The sequence below is a fragment of the Topomyia yanbarensis genome, chromosome 2, assembly GCF_030247195.1.
Source record: "Topomyia yanbarensis strain Yona2022 chromosome 2, ASM3024719v1, whole genome shotgun sequence".
NCBI classification, from domain to species: Eukaryota; Metazoa; Arthropoda; class Insecta; order Diptera; family Culicidae; genus Topomyia; species Topomyia yanbarensis.
This window is the reverse complement of record NC_080671.1, coordinates 16,389,606-16,416,484: the sequence shown is the minus strand read 5'-3', so window position 1 is coordinate 16,416,484 and position 26,879 is coordinate 16,389,606. Positions and strand designations below refer to the sequence as shown.

The 26,879-nt window shown below is 39.4% G+C and overlaps 2 protein-coding genes across 2 annotated transcripts; one reads left to right on the top strand and one right to left on the bottom strand.

Moving 5' to 3' along the window:
- The first annotated feature begins 1,585 nt into the window (after positions 1-1,585).
- LOC131678570 (uncharacterized) lies at positions 1,586-17,852 on the top strand. The gene is made up of 5 exons (XM_058958780.1): positions 1,586-2,039; positions 15,170-16,597; positions 16,661-16,988; positions 17,051-17,344; positions 17,411-17,852. Exons 1-5 carry the CDS (start codon positions 1,903-1,905, stop codon positions 17,675-17,677), a joined length of 2,454 nt encoding a protein of 817 aa, XP_058814763.1. The 5' UTR covers positions 1,586-1,902; the 3' UTR covers positions 17,678-17,852.
- A 32-nt stretch (positions 17,853-17,884) lies between these two features.
- Positions 17,885-19,338, bottom strand: LOC131678571 (protein YIPF6). Its single transcript, XM_058958781.1, has 5 exons — positions 19,192-19,338; positions 19,002-19,133; positions 18,690-18,934; positions 18,469-18,626; positions 17,885-18,295 (listed from the first exon to the last, which is right to left on the bottom strand). Exons 1-5 carry the CDS (start codon positions 19,216-19,218, stop codon positions 18,177-18,179), a joined length of 681 nt encoding a protein of 226 aa, XP_058814764.1. The 5' UTR covers positions 19,219-19,338; the 3' UTR covers positions 17,885-18,176.
- Positions 19,339-26,879: the final 7,541 nt, after the last annotated feature.

Genomic DNA, 26,879 nt, shown 5'->3' with positions numbered 1-26,879 from the left:
CCTAAGTTTTTTACAATGTATTTGCATTATAGAAAACCTGGTTAACTTTCGACGTAGATCTTCCACAATTTTAACATGATGCATCAGAACCGCAAAAACACTTTGTAGGAGCGTTTTAGGGATCAAAATGTGCTAATATTTCAATCGGATTAGCCTTTGTTCGGTACCAGGTATTGAAGTTGTCGCTTGTCAAATCCGAATCAAAGGCAAAGACCTATTGATATTGTTTCCATACTCATCGCACCTCAGCTGATTCTAGGTGACTTCAACTTCCACGGTATGCCATGGGCTTGTCTTCACGATGATAACTGATCTATCTTAATGTATGATATTCGCGACAATTTCAATATGACCATCTTGACAACGATGGAAATGATACGAACTCCAACTCCACCAGCTCGGCCTAGCGCGTTATATTTATCATTGTACTCGACCTCGCTATATTTAGTGTGCCCATTGATTCAAAGAGTTACGCGTCGACTATATCCGAAACAATATAATCAAAACAAGAAATTCCTCCGGTAGAAGCGTACAACGTTTTAACTGGCTTGATTCAGACGAAACTAAAATATCGTACCAGATTACCAGATACAAATATTAGATTGAGTTCTTTCACATTGCTTCATTCCGAGTAATGAGAAGGCGGGCACTTAGGCATTAGAAGGAGATATTTATGAAAGATCGCGTAGCTTCAACGAATTTTTCAGTATATCTTATCATAGGACACTTGAAAATTTATTAAATTTCGTGGGGCAATGAATGTTTTGGAATCCGGAGTATTGGGGTCGCAACATTAAACGTGTTGTCTGGTCGTGTGCCTAGTGTTCTAGCGGCAGTTATCCGATCCTGTAAGTCTCTTATACACATATTTTTAAACCTCCGATAGATATCCGAATTTAGTTATCTCTTCTATTTCGGTTGACATGCTAACAGTTACCTGGAAAGCGGATCCCACGCGTTCCCAGCGGATCTAAGGAGGCCAGTTTGCGATCCGGTTCATGATATCCGGACAGTGATTCTCTGTTTCTCAAAAAACTGCAAGTTTTATGTGAAATTGTTGTATATCGAGAATTTCAGACGCATGCATTTTTGCGCAGGACACTACATGGTTAATTTCAGGTTGTGGTTTGTTCCAAACTTTCGAGTGGGTAATTCCCCCCTCGGTAATTTTCAATGAAAATAAGTCATACAACTCATAAGAATGTGAGCTTTCGAACACCTGCATAAAAAATACACTTCCAAACAACTTTAAGAATTGCCGAAATCGGTAATAGAAGATTATTTATAACCGCAGATAAACAGATGTACCACTACCCGCAAATTTGCCCGGTGTGGTGGTACTCAAAAACAAAGTAAATCGTTATTAGCAAACAATATTCTACAGCGTGAGAACACTGGGTGCCGATTGTTCCAGACTATTACAGGGTTCTGGACGGAGCGAGATAGCCGACTGGGACTGATAGCGCAGCGCGCACACGACGCACGACGTAATCAGCCCGCCAATGCAATGGAAGAATACACACACGGATTTAATAGAGGAGATGTTAAAAACAATGACACCTCGGACAGAGTCAATCTCTTGATGGGTGAGTCCTTTATCAGCTGTCGGTGCACACTGTTGGAAGTCAGTTGAATCTCAGACACTCCAGAGGCAGCATCCTTCGATCAAGAACATCATTCGTATTCATCTAATCAAATGCCCACAAGAAGTAAGGTGGCCAAAAGTGTGCAAGCAAAAATTATGCATCCCTTCCAGAGATTGTGATATTTGATGCAAATTTGAAAGATTGAGTGAATTCGATTTCGAAAGCCAAGTGAATGTTAAGTGTGTAGGATATTATTTACACGTGTCTGTTATCTGTTGATTGTTCATTTTGGGCACACCAACGCCAAAAGCTGAAAATGTCAGCCAATTGTTCGATTACCATTACCAGCCCTCAGGAGGCCAACACCAAAAGCAGCCTGATCGTGGTTTCCAATCGGTTACCGTTCGTGTTGAAGCGGGATCCCATCACGGGGAAACTTTTCCGCCATGCCAGGTGAGTGATCGGTGATATCGTAAAACAAAATGCTGTGAGTGTATTTAGCTAAAAACCGTTAGCAGTGTATGTGTGTGGATCATGAAAAGTAGAATTAAAATTAAAAAAAAAATTCTTTGGATTGACTAGAATGCGAATGGTACAATTAGTTTCATGAATCCCACTATCCAATTAATAATATTAAAGGAAATCAAGGTGAGTTGGAACAGGGGAGAATTAAAACAATGCCCATTGCTGGAGAACTCATACCGTTCGGGATCTGACGACAATGCTTTTTCTTTTACAAATACAAACGATGTAAAAAAAACCTTTTTGCCAAATCTCTAACGGTATGGTTTCACTAGTAATGGGCACTGCTTCAACTTCCTTTCAACTCACCTGGGTTACCCTCATTAGATAAATGGGATCAATAGCGCACACCAAGGATTAAACTTCTGTGTCAATTCCAGTTATCTAATGCAACTAAAACATAATTACATTAACTGGTTTAAAAAAGTGATCTAACATCCGTAATTTTTTCTTGTACTGCAGTTCCGAGGGCAAAAATTATGGGGGGTGCCGTTCGACGTTTGATCAAAACGTGAACTATATTAAAAATTTGTTCATGGCGAAGTGTGAGATTTTCTTAAATATAATTACGTTACGAAGAAGCCCTTGTTGCCATACCCAATCATGGTAGTTTTTCTTTAAATTTAATTGAATATTGAAGAAACTTTCAAATTTAGGAAAATATTGAATATTTATAACAAATATCACGTTCTACTTTGTCACCAAGTCATTGAGAAATCTTCAACGAATAATAGGGTACGTGCCGCAATTTCAACGGCTGAGTAATGTGCAGTTTTCAGTATGGAAGTACTTTTTCTTAGCGGGTGGCCTGCTTTAGGAGGTAAAACAGGATGCTTTTCGGGATTTTTGTGTATAAGGCAAACAAAAGATTGGTATATTTCAAAATACATTTGAAAATTTCAAATAAATTATTTTGGTAAAAAAGTCGGAAAGGTTAGACTTATGGATTAATTATCGAAGAGGCTCGTCACTGTAGTACGCCGGGCTTAATTCGTGGGAAAAGTGTTGCTCGTCATTCTTGTGCAATGAAACCGAAAACTTATCCAATTTATATAAGTTTATTTCATATGTGAGCGCCGAAAACAAAAATCGCAAGAATAGAGCATACTTCATTAAACCTGTTATAAATATACTTGAATATAAAAATCGGATATGAACCTCAAGCACAAAAATGGGACCGGGATTCTTCGATGTTAAAGTCATTTAAAACACCTTCAGTATGAAAACCGGTCAAAATATATCTGGTCCTTACAAACAAATTTATTTTTAGTCTTGAATGTGACGATATATGGATTTTTTCTGCAAACAGCTTAGCTTAGTTGACCGCCCGTGAGTGACGCAAAGTACTGCGCTGGCTGATTTTGAAGAATGGACTAGGACTGCGATTTTACGAAGTTCTAGCTTCCAATGGCCCTACATTTTCTGGCATAGTGAAGTTCTGGAGTGTTGAAATGTTCACCACTGTTTAGGAAAGCAAAAGTAGTACAACGTTAGTGTCAGACCTTCATGAGATCTTAAGAAGTCGCTTTTGGGGTATTCGTCAATGTAGATTTGTCAGTAGACGGTTCCAGATTTAATTAAAAAAAACTGGCTTATTTTGACACATCTACAGATCGCTTGCCACACAAAATCTTTTTGTGTAATTCTACAGCTTCATCTTAGGCAAATTCAAAAAAATCCTACTTGAATGTTTGCTTTTTTAAAATACGGTTTTTAAACCAAAGCTTTGAAAGTTATACCTTGGCGTGGAATAGCCGGTATATTAATATATGCTGTTACGTAGTGTTGAATTAGACTTCATCCTTTACGGCAATTGTACAGCAGCCTGAAGAAACCTATAACGTTGGTACTCAATCGGAAATAGCGAATCATAAAAGGTGACTATATGTCAGTGATTCACTCACTATAGAATGAATAGAGACTATTATGCAAAAACTTAGGGTCCGTTCAGGATAAATCTTCGGTACGGATCAATACTAATACTAGGAACTCCTAGCATATTGTTAGTCGCCTCTTACGACATGGGAGCAGGTTCCTGGTGATTCTATTCTTGGCTGAAACAGTGCAAAAAAAATTAGCCCGCCGAACACCACACGGTTTTATAAAGGGCGAACACGAAATTATTGCGACACCGAAAATGTCATGCCAATTTTCTTATAATGTTTAAAATCTAACCAAAATTTTAGGGTAGTTTTATACATATATTTACTTCAAAAATCAAAAGAAAAGTTAATCGATGGAGCATTGAATGTTAAATTGAACGCATTTTCGCTTGATACCTTCCATCAAAGTCTTTACAGTGTCATCCGGTACCAGTTTCTCAGGTTTTTTTCATTTTCTTAACATGTCCTTCTCGTCTTTGACTGTCTTCTTGCTCTTCCGAAGTTCCCGCTTCATCATTGCCCAGTACTGCTCCACCGGGCGCAGCTCCGGACAGTTTAGCGGATTCATGTCCTTTGGAACAAAATGGACAGAATTGGCCTCATACCACTCCAGGACACTTTCATAATAGTTGCATGAGGCAAAATTTGCCCAAATAGCGGAGCTTCGTCGTGCTGCTGCAAGAACGGCAAAAGGCGCTTCTCGAGGCACTCAGATTTGTAGATCTCGCCATTTACTGTGCCCTTTGTCACGAAAGGCTCACTCCTCAGTCCGCAAGAGCAGATGGCCTGCCAAATGAGATATTTGGAGGCGAACTTCGACATTTTTTTCTTCTTAAATTTGTCGTCCACATAGAACTTGCTCTTGCCGGTGAAAAACTCCAACCCCAGAATTTGCTTAAAATCGGCTTTTATATACGTTTCGTCGTCCATCTCACAGCAGCCATATTTTGTCAGCATCTTATCATAGAGCTTCCGTGCCCGAGTTTTAGCCGTCGATTGTTGCCGCTCATCGCGGTTTGGGAAGTTCTGTACCTTGTATGTATGTAGTCCAGCTCTCTTCTTTTCATTCTGGACGTAGCTCTGCGACATGCCGATCTTTTTAGCCAAATCACGGCTTGAGTCGTTGGGATTTGCTTTAATCATCTGCTTCACCTTTCCCTCCGTCTTTTTGTTCTCCGGTCCCGGTTTCCTTCCAGCTCCTTTGCCGTGGTCCAACGTCAACCGCTCCTGGAACCGCTTCAACACTCTGGAGACAGTTGAATGGTGAATGTTCAACATTTTTCCCAACTGCCGGTGCGACAGGTCAGGAAATTCCAGGTGTTTGGAAAGAATTTGTTCTCTCGACTCGCGTTGGTTCACCTCCATTTTCGTTGAATCGAAAAACACGACTTCGAGTTTGACAGCATGTAAACAATACACATCAATGAGAAAGTGTGCAAAATTTTGTTGATTTTTACCCAATGGTAAAAAAGTTATGCCCTGTTGAATGTGTCGCAATAATTTCGTGTTCGCCCTTTATATGGGTTTTTCTGCGAACAACTTATTTATTTTTAACCGGTTTTATACTGGAGGTTTATTCTCACCGACTTTTCGGGAAAAAATTCTCCAATTTTTACGCTTGAAGTTTATATCCTATTTTTACATTCAAATAGATTTCTCGACAAACGTATGATTAGAGCTCAAAAGCCAAATGACAAAATTCACTTTGAGGAGAAATTCTGAAGAAACCGTTATTACCCAAGCATGATGCATAGCAGTCAACAAAAGAGAAAATTTTTCTCTTTTGTTTGCTATCAACGTCTATACAGGGCGATTAACGGTTCGTCCGGAATTTCTCCCCAAACTGAATTTTGACAGGTGGCTATTGAGCCCTAATCATATATTTGTCGAGATTTGAAGTAGGTTGTACCACATACATATTTGTATTTGGTTTTATGTAGAGTTTTCTGGCTTTGTGACTTCTATTTTCGATCGCTGATTTTAATCAAGAAGAACTAAATAGATTCGTGAATCTTTTATTTAGGGTTTTTTCTATAATTTTTTTTCGGGATAAAATTTAGAATGCGCTTCACAAAAAATTTTTAAATAACTGTTTTAAACTACAATTTTTGGTTCATATAGAATTCTAATCAAAGTAAGCGTTGATCGCGTATTTTTCCTCTTTGAGTTTGTTTATTTTCCGTCAAGAACAAATATTCCATCCCAAAAAAATCAACATTCAAAACTTATTTACGGTTCATGTGGTGAACAAACATGCGAAGCGAATTGTATTGCATATCGGTTGCTGTTTCTTTTGGAGCCTAGCGATCTATAAGAATAACATCCACTACGCGAACTTCGTGGTTACCAAATCAACACTATTGATTCTTTTTTTTTGGATTAACTGACAATACACAGAAAAAAATTTAATTTAATAATTTTAAGTTTATTTTTATGCACATATTTGGAGCATGAATATAAATGTAAAATTAAGTTCAACCACAAATACACACGACTTGTCGTGCTATCTTCAACGAATTTTATTATAATTTTACACGTGGATTGAAAATTACGGTTTCTTTAAACGGAAAACTAATGCACTTTAATGCATTTTTACTCGAATATTGCTGTAAAATGAATGACATGTAATATTACACGAATGAAAGTATAAAATTGTATGCTTTTTGATGTTCCAATTGAGTGCATTGATTTTAACGTCCTTTTCAATCAAATTTTTGATTCAATCTTTGTATGTTTACATTCGTATTGATTTACATGTCGTTTAAATTTCATTATTTTTTGGTGCGTGTAACTTGTCAACACCACTATTTGACAATTCTTAATGCCTGTTATATAAGGTCAAAAATTGCTTCCACGCAAAATCCGGTATTTGCTAATCGTCAGCAAACACGTAACTTGGAAATCCATGCTCATTGAGTTTCCTCAACAAGCCGTCGGCTACCAAATTGCATAGCAGAGTTGATTGAACGCCACTTTGAGAACAGCCGCAAATATTCAATTTCCTTCTGCCTGTCTCAGTGACGAGCAAAGAATGCTGTTACTAAGCATTGCGTTTATCCAACCCGAGATACATGCAGATACCGCATGACCGCACATCGTTTCCAAAATGTCCTTCCAGTTTATCATGACATTGTCAAAAGAACCCTTAATATATAGAAATACACCCAAGCAAAATTGTTTGAGCTAGAAGGCCTTTTCAATGTTCTGAACAACATCGTGTAGCAGAGTGATCTAGGATTTCCCACGCTGATATGTATGTTACATTTTGTGCAGTGGATATTCAACTAAACTAACATTCCTGATGGGCGCATTGATTTTTCGTTTCAAGGCTTTTAGAACGACAGAACTTGAGCTGACAGGCCTAAAACTCTTAGCTTCTTCATAGCTTGAGGGCCCCCTTAAACAGTTATTTCTCGCCATGCTTTCGGGATATACCTTCTAGTAAGACTGGAAAGCATAATCTTTTTCAAGACATGTTTGAGAATATCAAATCACTTTCACAACAGAACGGGAAAGATTCAATCTTTTCCAGGCGATTTGTATAGAGCAAAGCTGTCAACTGCCCACTTAATCGATTTAGTGGCAACCAATGTGCGTGCTAACGCCCACAAATCCGAATCACCAGAATGGGATATGTTAACATTGTTCAGTTCCGAATCGGTACAACCTTAAAAATATGCGTCGAAGAAACAAAAGAACATCCTTTTCGTCCGTCATATCATCTCTGAAGATCTAGGCACACTTGGATGCAGCGAATGCAGCTCATTGTTTTAATGTTTCTCTATCGTCGATTTTTGGGCCTAATTCTTCGTCATCTTTATTTTGACGACGGTTAGTCGCAGGGTGTGTGCTGTTCGACGTTCCAGTGGCCTTCTTTGGCTCAGTATTCGTTTTAGCTCTTGCAGTTTCCGCACCTTCGCCTACAGGGTCGTATCAGTGCATGAGCCGCATACGTTAGGGTGCTTGTGGGTCTAGCTCGTGAGACGGGCTACCACCGATGCAGAAGTCCGTTATGAAGTGTTCCGTGTTAGGTCACCCACAGGAGTATTCTCCGTCCATGCTTACCTAGAACTTCTACGTTTGACGAAGACCGGGGCACCCTTCAACTGGCGAATTCTAGCCGTTTCGAATGAGTAGTTCAGCTGGTTGTGTTGGGAGGTTATCAGTTTCATTGAAGCTCTATCTACCACCAACAGGAGCTCTACCGTTTTGAGAACCATGCTTCTCTTCACGACCCTCCAGTGTTCTGTGCAGAAATTGTAGTACTGATTTTGCACCAGGCGGTAGATGTTCCCACCGGACCTGTCGAGGCTGTCGAGAAAATACCCGATGTAAAACGTTTATTTTGGAATCTGCGACACTTCATCGGCTCCCTATAAAAGGCCTTCTCAGGGCTTGATCTCAGCGGTAACATCTTGCAGCCACTTAGCTGTATCTTTGTCTGCACACGCAAATTCGAGATACCCTTGGCTGTAGGTGCATTTCCAAATCTTGGGTCACGTATTTCATGAGCCCTGTTCCATGACGCTATCGATCAGCGCGCATAGAGTGTTCAGCTGTTCATGGCTGACGGTATTTGCAGGACTGGCTGTGTTCCACTTGGAGGTTGATAACAGTCTATTACCTTTGTCCAGACAAACCAGCCTAGAGGTTGAAGAATCTTAACCAAGAATTGATCCACTGGGCTCCTTCTCCCATGTCGTGAGACGCGATTGAAAACAGGAGTCCTCAAATCAAGGTGTTTCTCCGTGCCGAGGACTGAATGGCTGACAGGACTAAAATATGCCATTCGCGCACGGAGTGTCGTGGGCTTTACCCTTGCTGTGTTACGCGAATCGCTGACAGAGTGGATATTCGTTTCTTCACAAATCGTGGGATTCAAATGATGGTCATGTCCCTAATACCCATTTCGGGGCGAATATACGCCAACTAGTTTGGTATCTTCTAATTGCTGTACAATAAGTGCTGATAATAAAATGTGTAGTGCTGTAATCAAGTATGGTGAGAGTAGCACAAATCAATATTCAGCATAAACGTACAGCAACTACCTTGTGCAGGAAGGAAAAGCTTCCATAGCTTTTGTTTTAGAACCGTATTTCCATAAATGAAACTTTTATGTTGGAAATTTGTTGTTGTTTATTTATTAAGGCTTTAACCTCGAGGGTCATTCGCCTTTTTGAAAATAATGTGCATTTCAAACATAACAAATTCAAAATTTCATTCAAAATGGATAACAAAATATATAGGGTGATGAGCCTATTTGCACCATGTTTCTATTATCACCCTACCCATTTGAAGCCGTTGGTTAGAGCAGTGTCTGCCATCTTTATTCAACGCATTGAGTCAAATGGTAGCGCAACAATAGGGGCACCCGATTCGAGTTTTCATTGTGCTCAAACACGAGAATTTTACTGTTTTCAACGCATTTGTGTTATTATATTGGTTCTTAACAACGAAGCAAAGCGGTTCATGTCAATTTTTACGCATTCCATTGATTGTAAGGCAAGAAATTACCGAATTAGTGAGGCACCTTGCTTAGTATGGTGAAAATAGGCTCATCACCCTATAAACCATCGAACATTATTTTTGTCGACTATCCTGGGCGCACTGCTTTCCGGACTTTTTTTCTTGGTGGTGAACGATGGTCGAGTGTACACTGAGAACCAAAAATATGCATAGTTGGCATACTTTCTATTCCCGTCTCTTTTTTTCTGCTGTGATTTTGATTTTTTGATGCATAAACTTCTAATAAGCATTCAATGAGTGGATAGACCGAATATGTCCAATGCATAAAATTTACAGCAGAAGAAACGAGAGGCAGATAGAAAATTCTGCGTGTACCTTCTGCCGCTTGCTGATCAATTTGTCTGCCTTCCCCTCGCTCGTGTTTGTGTCCATATCGTCATCGCTAGAATGGTTGTCGCTGTTAGAATGTTGGTGCTTTTTGTGTTTTCGAATGACTTTGATATAGCCGTCTTCTTTTTTGTTTATTTCATCCCTGCTTACGGTAAGTATTGGCTTTGGGATGCCGTGTAATATTGTTGTCCGGCATTCGTTTGTTGGCCGGCTGTCGGTTGTGTATCAACAAATGTTGAAAGCTGTTTGGTAGTGGTGGTTGTAGATGCGTTTTCTTTAGTTGTTTTGGCGCATGGCTTACCGTAGTGTGCAGTCTGATTACAGAACTGGCACGTGGGCGTCTGCCCAGGGTATGTGCATAGGGTTCTTTGTATGTAGTTAACACCTTGAGATGATCTGCCCTCGAAAGTCAAGCAAGACGGTACAGGTTGGTACAGCCGCATTCGCACAACCCAAATACCGTTGAGAATGTCAGGGAAAAAATTTCTCCAAGTGTCGTTAAAGACGGATTCAACTTCTCCATACTTCGACATGAATCTTTTAATATAATCCGTGCTAGTACGAGGTGCCAGATCATGGAGTTTTATTTCAGTTAGATCGAGGTCCATATACACAGGGATCTTGGTTTTGACGTTTTCATATTCGACGTTATGTTGCATGTTGGTCTTTGCTACGAAGCTTTCTACCTCGGCTAAGCAGTTGAACGTTATTAGTACTACATTCCTGGTGTGGTGAAGCTGGACGTGTGAAACCTCTGTAAAATCAAGTTCCATTTTTACCTTGACCAACTGTTCCACACCGCGCGCGAGTCTGCAAAAAATCAATCGCGATTGTGTTCTCCCGTGATGGGCGAAATTTATTTTCTTGTTCACTCATTTCACTCACAGTTAGGTGCAACGGAACTTTCCTGTATCTATATATTACACGTACACGTTAGAGCGGCGCGGCGCTGGTAGTATTTTTTATTTGTGTGTTGTTTGCAAGCGGGTCGCTTCTTGGCTTCTGATCTGTACGAGATGAGGAAGCAGACTGTGTTGGAAAGCTACTTAACCCCATCTTCGTAGCTTTCCACAAAAATGGCATGATAAATCCACGTGAAATGCCTCGTGCATGTATACTTGCGAATAGTGCTATTGACGCATGTCTTATATCCGACCTCACAACTCGCGATATATGTCCTGTCACGGTAAATATGACTGTTGACAACATAAACAAAAAATAATTCTATTGTTCGGCACATTTGCCGCATAACGAACCATCACCTTCTGATGATTTTAAAAGGGTTGTATCATACTGTGGCGTTTCCCAACATAATCGGCAGTTATGCAAAAGCCCATCACATAATTTGGGGCAGCTCAGATATCAATTTGAGAGGCACCGTATTAATGGAATACTTAAGAAGTACAAATCTGTACATTCTTACTGCAGGAAACCACCCAACATATGCACGAACTGGCAGCGAAGAGGTGTTAGATGCAACTCTCTGCTCTGACGGCATTGCGCATGAGTTGGAAAACTGGCTCGTACCAAACGAGCTCAAACCGTCGTTATCTGATCATAAGTACGTCGTCTTTGATCATTTAAACGTCTAACTAGATATCATCACATATCGTAATCTTAAATCTATGAACTGAGACCTCTACGAAGAGAACTTGGCGACTAGGTTTCATGGGATGTTCAGACGATTGAATTTCTGAAGTGACTTGGATGAGGTCGTGGATAAAACAAGCTCACTCATAGTAGCAGCATACCAACAGGCTTGACGGCTGCGAGTTATGCGTGATGGAATACCGAGCTTGTTTGACTCAAAAAGTTATGCCGACGAGCTTGGAATCACAGAAGCAGGGACGGGTCGGAGACATTTAAGTTGGCTCGTAAAGCATACAGAAAGAGCCTTCGATCCGCTGAGCGAAGTGGTTGGAAAAGCCTCTACACAAATGACTCAAGTGTCAGCGAGACTTGCAGATTAAATGAGCTACTTTCGAAATCGAAAGACTTTCATGTCAGTTCGATTAGAACTGCAAATGGTGAATACTTGTCTGGCGTAGATGTAGTACTTAACTGTCTTTTTGACACACACTTTCCAGGCTTACGAAGTCATCACTGACGGCAGCCCCTGAGTTCTTTTCAGGTAATTCTGATTCTTTGGTATTTGCTTGTGACAACCGAATCGATCAAAGGGGCGATTGAAAGTTTTGCTCTCTATAAGTCTCTGGGAAAAGAAGGAGGAATTATTCAAGTTCTACTATAAAAAGGATATGAACATTTCAAGCATGTTTTGAAAAAAGGTGGCGGGAAATAACTGTAAACATCATTCCCAAAGGTGGCTGCGTCACGTATGAGGAGAGCTTTGGACTGATCAGCCTGAATTCCTTCCTTCTCAAATTCAGTGGAACGTTTCATCGACCACTACATTCGGGATGTTTGCTTGGCGAGCAACCGCTGCATGCAATGCAACATGCATATCAGTGGGGGAAGTCTACTACCACCCTGTTACACAATGTAGTCTACAACGTTCGAAAAGCTTTTTCACAAAAGCAATCAAGTTTAGGAGTTTCTCTTGATATTGCAGATGCTTTTGACAACGTGTCTTTCGAATCCATTTTGGAAAAGTACCTTCATATATCACGAACTGGATACACGCAATGCTTAGCAACCGACAGCTCTGCTCATCGTCAAACAGTTACACCACTGTAGCATTTTACAAAAATCGAAATTTTTTTATTGGTCCAAAATGTGCTTTAGGGTCTTGAAAATGATATAACAAAACACCGCAGGCGGCAATAATTGCTAAATGTTCTAATTTTCAATTCTGCCGCAACGCCTCTTATGTAAACCCTGAGCGCACTGAAAATTTTAGCTGTGTTTTTCTAGAAAACACATTTTTGCAACTGGCAATATTTTTAATGATTAGTTTTTTTAAAAGCAACATATATATGTCGATTTTCATGACATTTGTAGCCTTTTTTACTAAAAAGAGCGCCATTTCGCGAAAAATCAAAATATCGAAAAAAAATCCTAAGAAAGTCGCTTGCTATTGTTATAAAGAATCGTAGAAACATTAGTTTTAAGCTATAGGTTAAACTTTACAGGAGATAGGTTTCCGACCGTGGACCCTTTTCAAAAAGAGGTGAGCTCTGACACATTAGCCAGTGCACAGGAATAGGACACGGAGCAGAACCGTTCTTGTGCTTGCCTGGCTACTACTCAGCGCGCTGAGTATTATTCGTGTGATCTTTGTAAATCCGTTTACGGAACATCATATCATTCGATATGAAACTTCCCTGTAGTAATGCAATTGCGTATCCAGATTTTTGGTTCTCCATACATAGATGAACCTATGTACAGGATGTACAGGAAGCTGAAACTGAAGGATATGCTTTTGTTCCTAGCCCAGTGTGGTAAAGAGCTATAGTTTTAGCCGTATTTGAATTACAATATCTCTTCGGGGGTGTTGCCGTTCTGTTACCGCAATATCCCCTCGGGGGTGTTGATATATCTGGCCACTGTTTAAAAAATAGCTATATAAATGCCTCCGGGGTTGAAAGTTTTATTCCTACTTTTGCAGCACCTGCAGCTTATTCCGCATCCTTCCGGGGGTGCAGAATTCTCTGTTTTAAGTGTTCTGTGTCGCTATTTTCCTTACTCCTAACCTTACCACTTCCCCAATCCTTCCTATCAGGGAAATTATAAAAAAACATCACGGCAAGGCACAAATCTCCGATCAACATGGGGAATGTGCCATTTGAGCCTCCTGATTCCTGAGATTTTTGCCAACTCTAGCGGTTAAGCAGGTTTGCGGCCGTTTCTCAGCAGCCACGATTATCGACAATATACGACCACGATCTTAATTTCTTAAGATTCCTTCCCATGCGACATTGAACAACTGAAAAGATAAACCATCAGTCTATCTGCTCCTCTCGTTCAGAACAGAAACTAAAGCAATCGGCTGTAACAAACAAGACAAACAAATTTTCTACCCGTATGTCGCTTTGTTTACTTTGCAAAGTACAAATCGATCGATATCTACTGTGTGATAGTGATGAGTATCCGTGCCCATAAAAAAGCAGCTCACTGCGGTCGAATTGTGTTGCTTCGAAATGTCCCTTAAGACCAGCCATTCGAGAAGGGGAACAGTTACTAAAAGTGCAGATGGAACTCAATCTGGCAGAAGTGAAAACCCTACAAATGCATCATATCAAACATTGCGTGCTGATTAAGTTCAAGAACATTAACCAAGCTGGGCCATTCGTTTCGTGGAACTACATGAAGCACACCGTAGAATGCGGCAATGCTAAATGTAGCATCCCCGTATACATCGAAAATGACACTACAGAAGTTCGCGTACATGATGTGGCTCCGCGTACCCCTGAAAGCGCGATGAAAAGATACTTACAAAAAATCGGAGAAGTAGACTCCGTTACAAACGATACATGGAGGAACTTTTCCCAGGCATTCCTAACGGCGTTCGTTTGGTGAGAATGCGTGTGACGAAGCCAATTACCTCATACATAACCATCACAGTATTATCAAAGATGTTCCCATTCATCACACAACACTCGCCACGCGCCCAGGGCAAAAGCACTAATACTCTGCCACTATAAGCACAACTATCACCTGTTCTATGGGATTTACTATACACATGGGACAATTATGTTCTAGTATATTAGAATGTAAAAATTGTTAGAGTAGGTTTAAAAAAAATCGATCGGTTATATCATGTCTATAAACGGTTAAAAAGAATAGTGAAAATAAGTGAACAATTCCAGTCTGACCTGTTGATGTACATCATGCTATCAGCAATAAAAACAATCCATATTCAGAGCATATGTATTGACGCAAGCTGATGTATGAATTGCACAAAACATCCCATCATGCGCTTCAAACCAACAAATATCAAAATAAAAAAAAAACAGCTAGCACTTAACAGAGAAAGTTCGATTGTTGAACATCTTTCCGTATCAACATACGTCAGAGTAGTAATCGCAGCTAAACCGAATACCATTGCTAATTCCACCATGCAGACACAGGGACTCATCACGGCTGCATCTAGTTATTTTCACGTGACTATCAGCACTACCAGCGGTGCTCGCTGCCAGTCCGTTATCAATTAATGACATCGCTAAACAAAACTATTTCCCTGTTTTAGCACGAATCATCCTCTCTGTTTTTACACAAATTTTCTTTCGCGCTTTGACATTGAAAGACAATTTTCTATTTATTTTCAACGACCACTGATAACACGACGGCGCTCGGAGTTAGCCGCGAATTGATTTACAACCACACTTGTCTAATAGTATGCAAATTTACTATCTCTTGCAGCGCCGGCGGTCTGGTAACGGCTGTAGCACCCGTCGTCATCAAGGGTAAAGGTCTCTGGGTCGGCTGGTCCGGTATGACGCTAAACGAGGAGGAAGCTAACCAAATTCCCGAATCCGATCCGTCCGATCGCACTCCCACGGCAGGTCTGCTATCGGAGCAGGTCGTTTCGGTCAACGTGGAGCCGAAGCTTTTCGATAGCTACTACAACGGTTGTTGTAATGGAACCTTCTGGCCACTGTTCCACTCGATGCCCGGGCGGGCAACGTTCTGTGCCAACAACTGGCGATCGTACTATACGGTGAACAAGGAGTTTGCCGCACAAACAATCGAAGCGTTGGAGAGATGTTTGAGGCAAAAGAAGAATCCCGGAGTTCCGATTATCTGGATTCACGACTACCACCTAATGCTGGCGGCTAATTGGGTTCGAGAAGCTGCCGATGAACGGAATCTGCCGTGCCATATAGCGTTCTTCTTACACATTCCTTTCCCACCGTGGGATATCTTTCGATTGTTTCCATGGTCCGATGAAATCCTACAGGGAATGCTCGCTTGCGACATGGTCGGTTTCCACATTCAGGACTACTGTCTGAACTTCGTCGATTGCTGCCAGAGAAATCTTGGATGTCGTGTTGATCGCAAGAATCTACTGGTAGAACATGGCGGTAGATCGGTAAGGATTCGACCTCTTCCGATCGGGATTCCATTCGATAGATTCGTTGAACTTGCTGAAAAAGCAAAGCGTGTGATTAAAACCAAGCAAAAGATTATTCTTGGAGTAGACAGATTGGATTACACGAAAGGATTGGTCCATCGTTTGAAGGCTTTCGAAATACTGCTGGAGAAACATCCGGAGCATCGTGAGAACGTAAGTTTACTACAGATTTCGGTTCCTTCCCGAACCGATGTTAAAGAGTACCAGGAATTGAAGGAAGAAATGGACCAGCTGGTCGGACGGATAAACGGTCGCTTCACGACTGCTAATTGGTCTCCGATACGGTATATTTTCGGCTGCGTTGGGCAGGAGGATCTAGCCGCTTTCTATCGTGAATCTGCAGTCTGTCTGGTCACTCCGCTTCGAGATGGTATGAATTTGGTCGCGAAAGAATTTGTCGCTTGTCAGATTAACGAGCCACCGGGGGTTCTAATCGTTTCACCATTCGCCGGAGCTGGTGAAACGATGCACGAGGCACTGCTGTGCAACCCGTACGAGATCGAATCGGCCGCCGAGGTGATACACCGAGCGTTGAATATGCCGGAGGATGAGCGTTCCCTGCGAATGGCACGTTTGAGGAGGCGCGAAATGCAGCAGGACGTCAACAGCTGGATGCGGCATTTTCTGAAGGCTATGGATTCGCTGGAGGAGGATGATATCGGAACGACTACGATGCAACCGGTGACCGTGGATGATTTCGACGAGTATCTTCTTACGTGAGTATTTTGTACCGTGGTACAGTCTCAACTAAACGACAATGAAATAACTATCATCTACAGCTACGTCGGCTACAACCACAAACTGGCTCTGTTGTTGGATTACGACGGAACACTGGCACCGATTGCGCCCCATCCGGATCAAGCAACACTGCCGCAGGAAACCAAGAACGTACTGCAACGACTTTCCAACCATTCGGATGTATACATTGCCGTCATTTCCGGCCGTAATGTGGAAAACGTCAAGAAAATGGTTGGCATCGAAGGGATTACTTACGCCGGAAACCACGGGTTGGAAATCCTGCATCCGGATGGCAGCAAATTCATACATCCAATGCCGATTGAATACGAGGATAAGGTGACGGCACTGCTGAAGGCTCTACAGGAAGAGGTTTGTGATTTTGAGATCTGATATAAAATGTCAGAGAATTTACTTTTACAAATTTTTGGTAGGTTTGTCATCATGGTGCCTGGGTAGAGAATAAAGGTGCTATACTCACATTCCACTACCGTGAGACACCCGTCGAATTAAGGGCAGAACTGGTGGCAACAGCTAGTCAGTTGATCGTCCAGAATGGGTTCAAAGCTACCGAAGCGCATTGTGCGTTGGAAGCGAAACCACCGGTTCAGTGGAACAAAGGTCGCGCATCGATCTACATTCTTCGCACGGCGTTCGGCGTCGATTGGAGCGAACGAATCAAGATCATCTATGCCGGTGACGATGTGACTGATGAGGATGCTATGATGGTATGTTGTAAACCGTTTAATTAATCCAATGAATTGCAATTGAAACGCTTTTTCTTCTCTTTTCAGGCTCTCAAAGGTATGGCCGCCACGTTCCGCATTACCAACTCCCAAATTGTCAAGACTTCAGCCGAGCGACGTCTTCCGTCGACGGATTCGGTGCTCACGATGCTGAAGTGGGTTGAGAAACATTTCATGGGCCGTAAACCTCGCTCAAACAGTTTGACTTATAAGAACCGAAAGCGTGATTGCGTCAAGATGCAACTGGCGTTCGATCTGGTACCGAACACGAGTCCGGCCAACAGTGCAGCCAATAGCTCGGACGAACGAGACTAGGGTGATGCAGTTCTATAGTTAATGTTTGTGTTTTCATTAAGATCGTTTTAAAAAAAAAGTTTCCTGTTCACGTAAAATTTAATTTTACTTGTGAGTGACGTTGCTGTTTTATGACTTTGAGATTTATTTGATAAGGCATGATGAAATTTAGATAAATGTAGAAGTAAGGCCAACCGTTAAAGGTCATTCTTTCAATCCGAAAATTCCTTTACTGTGCCTTGGTAATCTTTTATTACTTACTATTGTAACACATGATAGTGGATTGGAAATATTTTACAAACAGATTGATTGCTGACACAGAATTAACTAATTTTACATCCATTGACAAATGTTTTAAGCTACAGATTTTGCTACGCCCCTAAAATGCATTGGGTGTGCTTGCCTATTTCGCAGTCGATTCACAAATTGAAATGATGCTTTTTTATATATGTACATTACTTACAGAGCTATCTAGTAAAATCAGTTATCACTCCACTCACTTGAACAATCCAGTCGATGATTAAACATTACTATGCGACACTACTAGCCAGGATATGATGAAGTAGAATAAGAATATTGGGTACACCGCCAGGGCTTTCCGGTTGGCAGGTTGACTGTCACCAAGGAATATGATTGATGCTGGAAGTAGTTAGAACAAAAGCAACAATATTAGCACAATTCTGAAATAAAATATGCATACAAGATACATCGTAAGGGTACATGTTTTTTGGGGCACATTGTCTTCAATGATATCATACTACTTGACGTATAGCACTCTATACTAGCCACATTAACTAATTCATTCCACTCACCGTAAGTTGCCCAACCAAATCCAAGAGCCGAGACGACCAGCCGCAAGAAAAACAGAAACGCCGTCTGCTCCGCCACCAGTATAATCCGACACACAATCAGCGCCGCGGCACAGGGCGTCAGGCAGTAACCGAGCACACAAACCGATTGGAAAAAAGAGCTGAAAATGGAACGAAGTCAATAATTTTTGTAGAAAGATTTCCGAACTACAAACACCACTCACATATTCCCTCCCAGCAGTTTCGAGTTCAGGGTGACAATCATAGCACCGATCCAGACAATCACAAACACCTGCGCGAACTCTGGACCCCCATCGTTCATATCGTCCGCCGAGCCCTGCAGAATGGTTGCCATAAAGGTGCACAGGATGAGCGGACCCCACAAATCCCAATCCCGCAGTAGGGTGTTTTTCTCCTTCGGTATAAGTACATGGTAGAACTTCACACCGACTGCTTTTACGTCACGGAGCTGATTGAGTGCAAATGAGTTGAATTGGGTTGCTTTGTAATTTCCGCACAGTCCGGCTAATACTTACGAATGTGTCTTTTATGGGTTCATCCAGTGTGCTGAAATTGGGTGCCCCTGGATCGGTGGTATTCCGACTAGTTGAGGGAACTGACATCTGACCTTCCATCGATTCGGTAGCCGACGCATAGTCATCGTACAGCTGAGGGAAGGACGAAAAGATTTAAACCTGACGACGATTACAATTTTTAAATTAATACCTCCAGTTTAGTTTCCGGCGAGGACATGGTAACTTAAACTACAAAATACTCAAACTTTCCACATAAATTAATTACAATTTAGATCTGAGCAGCACTTTGTTTCGATTTCTGCCAACAAACACTTTTTACCTTCCGATTCTGTTCGGATTCTGTTGACAGTTTGATATATTTTGACCAGGGTGACCAGATAGAATTCCTTAATATCGGTAGGGTCACTAAAAGTTTATCGGTAGTTATCGGTAGGCCGGGTTGTTGTCCCAAAAACGTACACTCAAAAAAAAGTAAACGTTATGCCTATTGATTTTACACATAGATTTTTGCAATTAACGGGGGCATATAGGCACTATTTGCTGGCACATAAACCTAATGTGTGTATTTACAAGAAAGATTAATTTTACATTCACATTTCATAACTATGGGGCACATAAAACCCCATTCTATAACAATATGCACATATAACTTATGTGTGTACATCTTGGTGTACATACATAGTTTATACAGTTGACACGTAGAAGGTATGTGCGCGCGTGATAACAATAGCAATTCTTCTTCATATGAATTTTAAGCGGTTTGAAGCAAATAGAATTAACATTTGGATTTTTTTCAGTGTAGTATTGAACTGGAATTGTAAAATACTGACAACACAGATATCTGACCAAATCTAACCCAAAAAATGAATGTTGAGTAGGATGTGTCCAAAATCAATAAAAATCGGTAGTTTTCGGTAGGAATAACAAAATATCGGTAGTTTTGCCTTGGTCGTCTGTGAATCGGTAGGGAAGACCAAAATCGGTAGGACTACCGATAAATCGGTAGGTCTGGCCACCCTGATTTTGACACGACTAATTGATACAGTGTTGCCAATTTACTCCTGGCTTTTCGTGATTAAGGGGTAGTTGCTTTCAGAAGATCAGAAGATAAAGAAAGTATTGAATTTTTGAAATTATTTACTTAGGGCATGTTTAGGAGCTAGTTCAGGAGCGTTATATTTTAGTTTCAAAGTAGAATTGGAACTGAAACAATCACATCCCCAGCAGTGCGTTTTGTTTTATAATTTGGAACAGGTTTGCTTCAAAATTTAAAACTGTTATACGACTCCGTTCTATTTGTTTCAGATTTAGAACTGAACATTTAGAGCATGTTTAGGAGTGTTTCAGTTCCAGATTCATAATTTTGACAGTTCTATAATATACAACTGAAAATTTTAAAACTAAAGCTTGCTGTCCCCAGCAGCAGTTTTAGCGGATGTTCTATTCAGTTTAAAATTTATGTCTTGCCATGCCTTCAGTGTTACTGCATTCAAATTTATTTTTCCCCAGTCTATCAGGTCTAAGTGCCTGTGTTGAAAACATCGCATGTATTTAAAACACAGTTCTAAGCGTGCTTTAAAATCAGCAACGAATACAACGGCGTCGTATAACAGTTCTCGACAAACATATGATTACAGCCTAAAAGCCAACTGTCAAAATCAACTTTGAGTAGAAATTCCAGACAAACCGTTACTAGTCGAACACAGTTCACAACAGTTTATGAAAGAGAAAATTTTTTTCTTTCATTTACTACCAACATCTGTGATTGGCGTGTAACGGTTTGTCCGGAATTTCCATTCAAAGTGGATTTTGACAGTTGGCTTTTAGGCCGTAATCATATATTTGTCGAGTTTTAAATTTTAAAACAAAGCTGATCGAAATTATACAACAAAATGCTCTGCTGCCCGGATAGAATTTTACAATAGCATTTACCCTACAAACAATCATAAAAAAATAAATATTATAGTTATTACTGTTTCAACATTGTTCGATGCCAAGTTCTCACAGTAGATTTACAATAAAATTTCATGTAACAATAAATTTCACTGTTCAGCAAAAAACTGATACAGTGCATTCACATTAAATTTTACTGTTTTCGAGAAAAAAATGTATGGAGAAAAACTGATTTTTTTAATGTTAAGATACATAACCACCCCCCTTTTTCACTGTAAAAGTCTATTTTACATTGAAATTTACTATAAAAACGTTAAAGTTTATTGTTTTTGTATTGTAGCATAACACTAAAACTTACTGTAAATTATTGTAAAAATACTGTACTGTCACAGTGAAAATCAAGGTTTTGTTACTGTACATTTCTATTCGGGTGCCCAGTCAAAAAGGGCAAGTTGCTGGCTCCCTGTCAAAAAAAAATGCGGACGAACATGGTCAGGCGATTTAAAAAGTTTGACGTTTGACTCAACTCGCCTGTGCTAATTGCCCCTAGGAACAAATGCGATTTAAAGGCAATTTCAATACTTAGACAAATTTTCTGGCGGCTGAAATGGACTTGGTTGTTTTTTGCGTTTTTCAAACATGGCGGTTCATGTTTGGCTTAAGCTTAAAATTGTTTTTTGAACAATTGGTGTGTTCTCATTTGTATTTAGTTTGTCTAGTGCACTTCATTTAGCCAACGAATGTAGAAAATTGTGGAATCGTGTGTAAGTATAGTAGAACAAGATCTCTGACCTAAAGTCTTAATGAACGTCAGATTGTGATAAGTTTTGGTGTGCAATACCAATTTCACCTTAGTTCTTCCTATAAGTTTTTTTCAAACATGAAAAACGCAAAAACAACCAAGTCCTTTTCAGCCGCCAGAAAATTTGTCTAAGTGTTGAAATTGCATTTAAATTGCATTTGCAAATTACATTTGTTCCTACACTGAGAAAAGAATTATAGTATCTACGACCAGACTTTTCTGGTTGTTTCAACCATTTGCCAAAATAGTAGTAATGACCCTAAGATCGGTAAAACTACACTTCTGTATCGTATAAAATACTATAAAAATGACTACCGCTTAACTATGCTCTTGGTATTCATGACGTTTCGACTATTGTCACTGCAACAATATTTGCCATCTCAAAAATGACCATGGAATAAAATAAAACACCTTGTATGATAATTCAGACTATTCTATTGTCAGTTTTGAAATGGCAATTATTGTTGGAATGACTTAAATATAATGAGTTATAATGTCATGACTACTTTTCTTTTAATTGTCCTCTTTACAATATAATAATAAGTCACAAAGACAAACTTTTTAGTACTTATAAAAATGCAAATGTTAAAATAACTACATACATTCTTTGTGTGAACGTGATTCTCATCGGAAGCACCATTGGCGTATAGTGTTTTTCAGCCGACTATGCTTTGTATTACTATTGACTATGCATCTTGTCAATGGTTGTCTTCTCATTTTTGTATTTCTACATGACGCCGCCATTACAATGAAAAGTTTCGCACAAAGTGCTTTTAAATAATTAGTTTTTTTCCCGGATTTATTGGATCAATATTGCATCAAGTAAGTAAATACTTCAGCATTTTCTTAAATCTGGACGTCCTAAAATTATTATTTTTCCAAAGTTTTCCGGATTTAGAGAGATGTCAGGAAAAAGATGACTGAGGGCTATAATTGCCAATTATCTTGCAGATCTTCAATACTCAATAGTGAATGGCTGGTACTTGGATACGTACACAATTTTACTTCTTGTTGGTTTGCTTTTGCTTGTTCGAAGTGAATGAATGTCCATTTAAATCTGCAGTTTACAATGCAGAAGCAAACGCTGAGCCTCCTCCAAACATTTATAAAATTGGCAACATGCACCTGTATAAGTTAAAGAAGTAGGTACTATAAATAAGATACAACATTATAAACAAATCAAATATTTTATCATATATCAAGATAAAAAGAAAAAGATCGAAGTAAATTCAATTCCTATTTTTTCGGAATTCGTTATAATTCATCCCTCGTGAAGCTGGTTATATTACCCAGCTAATGTCAAAATCACACCGTTTTAGTTATTACAAACAGTCCCAGGTTAATATGACTAGATTTTTTGTTATCTCAAGCATCCTTCTTACAATGGTGATTCACACAACGTCTAGTGTTCAATTTTACCATGATAGTATGATTCTTCTGGGTTTGTTAGTACAAACATTTTCAGGTGAATATTACTATGCATATTGTTACGCTGATCGTTGTACATACATTGGTTATACTTACAATGGAGTGTTCAATATTACTATTATCTTACTGATCTCATGTATAGTATACTTGAATATGCATATAGTTAAAGTCACCTAATGCTGTAGTCGGCTAATAATCACTATACCCACAAGATCGAATTTACCTCCTCATATGGTAAATATTACCACACTATTTTTCTTAGTGTAGGGGCAATTGAGTTAAACGTCAAACTGTTTTAATCGCCTGACCATATTCGTCCGCATTTTTTTGACCGGGTGGGGATGTGAATGTTCCAGTTCCAGTTCTACTTTAAAATTCCTATACAAAATAAAACGCTCCTGAACATGCCCTTAGAACTGTGTTTTAAATACATACACACAAAATAATGTTGCGGTTCAAATTACTATTTCAGAGGGTTAAATTAAATACAATGTGCCCATAATTTTCAGCTGATAATATTATGCTTTTACTGCAACGATGTAAATAGCCATTTTTACCATATCAAAATATATGCGTGTTCTGAATTTTTTACCATGTGTGTAGTACTTTTTTCCCTGTATGGTATTCCTTTTTTACTATAAAAGTAGTTAAATTGATAGCTGCAGTATTCCCGTCACAACGTCCATTCATAGTAAATTTGACCTCGCTTGCTATGATTTTTACTAAAAGTTTGTGGATCTAATGTTCTAAGCTCATAATTCTTAAACGAAAAATGTAGTAATTCGTCATTTGAACACTTGGTTCCTATTCTGACAGTACTATTACTGTCAGAATAGCAACCAAGTATTTAAATGATAAATTTCTGCATTTTTCGTTTAGGAATTATTAGCTTAGAACACTAGATCCCTATTGTAACAACTAGATAATCTATTCTACATGATAAAAACACTGATTTGTGCTCAATGATTTCAAATTTATACCTTATATTTTTCAATTTTAATAAACTTGCTTGTATTTATATTGTGTACATATAACCTAGAAAAACTCATAGTAAGAGAACTGCGGAGAGAAAAACAGCATTTTTGGCAACGTATGCATTGTATGGCAACACGTCCAATGTTATAAGGATAGGCAAAGAGAATAGGGAAAGAGACGAATAGTGTGAAGCCAAAAATACCTTATTGAGCAGACCAATCGTGCAATGTAAATAAACATTACTCATGCCTGAGTTGGAGGAGATAAGTATTGTACTTCTATCAAAAAAGAAATTTGAATTTTCGTCAGAATTTAGCTCAATCGTGATTGTAAGGTGCATTCTAGAGTATATGTATGAGTAAAAATAAGCTTTAGAATTATTTCATCTCTTTGTTTCGAAATGCACATCGTTTGATAAACAAATCCATCGATCGACATACGGTTTGTTTTCAAAATATAATAGGAGTCATTTAAAGTGCTGCCTGTAGAAGCGGTTGCCAAAATTCTAGTGTTGAAATCATCATAAAGGGAGTGTTGCCGTTTTGACTGATTTTCACTCTTCGTCTCTTTCACTATTCTCTTTGAGGATAGGCAATGTTCGATTGGATTCGTTTTTTGACAGCAAAATGCGAATCCAATCGATCCAAAATGGAGTCTCCGCAGTACTCTTTCTAGAGTTTTTCTAATATAACCGACAATCATCTGAGCTGTTTCCTGTGCGAAACATCGGGACTCTGGTATTTTACAAATGTTGAAAAACAATTTTCTTTCGTCAGTCCGACGAATAAGGTCGTATATTAATTATGCAGGAAGTTGGCAGAGGGTGATGTTTTAAGACTCCAATGTTATTGGGACTTTAATTAAAAACGTCGGCGGATCATACTGACATGTGTTCGAAGCACTTGCCGACCTGATTAAACGCTTTGAGACTGCAAGACAGACTTCTACTGCAGTGCAAATTGTGACCGGTCCATTTTACCACCGAAAAAACATCGTCCAATACTAGACTTGGAAACCGTGCTCTGTAGTACAGATTATGTACTATATTATAGGATAATAATGACAGAATCCATCTGGAAATCAGATCCTGCAATTGCGAGTCATGGATATGTTCTGCGATAAAGGAAATAAATGGACCAAAATAATTCCTCTTCAAACCATTATTAAAATCATTCAAGTACCTTCAATATTATCCGCGAAAAGGTAAGTGTGTCGTCTCTAATATTGTTCGACACTTTTGCAGGAAACCTTTTTTTAATTAAATAAACTTCGAAAAGAACCCCGGGAGACGCAGAACGAAAATAATGTGATTTTATCAAAATGGCGCAAACTCAGCGTCCCATACTACCGAAAATTACCACCTTTGTAGTATATTTTAAAGGAAAATGTAGTCAGTTGAAATTTATCGGTACACCACATTTGTGTTAACCATAGACATAGTAAATTTTAGAATGTAAGAGTAAAATGTACATGGTTTTGGAAACACGCGTAGTAAACTCAACAGCCAATATATTAAATTTTAACCCAAAGAAATAGTTGGTTTAACTGGATAAAACTGTTAGCGTTACCATTAGATTTTTAATGGGATAATAGTATTTTTTACTATAATGCTATTAAAATGACTTTAATTTTCGTTGTTGTGAACATATTGAACTATAGTAATTTTGAACACAGTTTTATTGTGATATTTACAAGGATATTATTTTGTGTGTAGAGAGTATTCAGCACAGACGCTTAGACCCGATAGGATGGGGGGAAAATTGAGTCCAATACTAGGTCCAACAACATATGGCCACGGCGAGACAAGAAATTCAAACTAATTAGAACAGTCGCTAAAAATGCTGCAGGGGACAGCAAGTTCTAGTTTGAATATTTTCAGTTTTATTCAGTTATGTGGCCAGAGTTACAGGGGTTTGAGTACCCGGAGCATTCCTGGTATTAGGGTAAAGTATTAAATCTGCCAAAATATTTGACATTGTTCGTTTTCATTTCAGTTTCTAAGTGTTAACAATAACGATAGGATGAAATTTTTGTTCTAGGATGCTATTTTATGGAATTGGGTCATTAAGCTATATACAGTTTTCCATTCCATTCGATAAATTTTGGGTCCAATATACATAATACAACATCATTTAAAAAAAAATCGTTATAATACGTAAAAACTATTTTTTTGTTTTTTAAAATCAATCTTATATAAACTTGGCAACCATACACAGGAAAACTGCGGTTGTTTACATCTGGCCTATTATGTCGTTTTCGATTGAGAACCTAGAAACTAACCCAGGTTAGTTGCTTCAAACGAACATTTTTAATGAAACTGAGTTGGGTTCTCGCCAAACAGCGGTGGTGTGAGCGAACCCGAAATATATTTCAGGTTGGAACCCAACCCGGTTTTCAGTTCAGTGGCGCATAACCTAGGTTGGAAACTGGCTTCAAACAAACGGTTTGACAGCAGTTAGGTCCGAAACTGAGTTAGTTTCTGCTTCAAGCGAAAACGACAAGACCCACGACACTCCGTGCGCGACTGGCATATTTCAGTCCTGCCAGCCATTCAGACCTCGGCACGGAGAAACACCTTGACTTGAGGACTCCTGTTTTCAGTCGCCTCTTACGACACGAGAACAAGAACTCAATGGATCGAATTCTTGGTTGAAATACTTCAACCCGCCGGATGCCACACGGCCTCTACGCTGGTTTTGTCCGGAGAAAGATAATAGACTGTTATAATCCTCCTAATGGACCACAGCCGGAAGGTGAATATTGGGATTTGACTCAGACTT

What these genes read in the sequence shown, in the direction of transcription:
- LOC131678571 (XM_058958781.1), bottom strand. Translation starts at nt 19,218, where the DNA reads ATGTCCTCGCCGGAAACTAAACTGGAG. An exon ending in AAACTGCTGGGAGGGAATAT is followed by an intron (nt 18,627 to 18,689) that starts GTGAGTGGTGTT and finishes TTCCATTTTCAG; the next exon opens with CTCTTTTTTCCAATCGGTTT. An exon ending in ATTTGGTTGGGCAACTTACG is followed by an intron (nt 18,296 to 18,468) that starts GTGAGTGGAATG and finishes AACTACTTCCAG; the next exon opens with CATCAATCATATTCCTTGGT.
- LOC131678570 (XM_058958780.1), top strand. Translation starts at nt 1,903, where the DNA reads ATGTCAGCCAATTGTTCGATTACCATTACCAGCCCTCAGGAGGCCAAC. An exon ending in AAACTTTTCCGCCATGCCAG is followed by an intron (nt 2,040 to 15,169) that starts GTGAGTGATCGG and finishes TATCTCTTGCAG; the next exon opens with CGCCGGCGGTCTGGTAACGG. An exon ending in TTCGACGAGTATCTTCTTAC is followed by an intron (nt 16,598 to 16,660) that starts GTGAGTATTTTG and finishes TATCATCTACAG; the next exon opens with CTACGTCGGCTACAACCACA.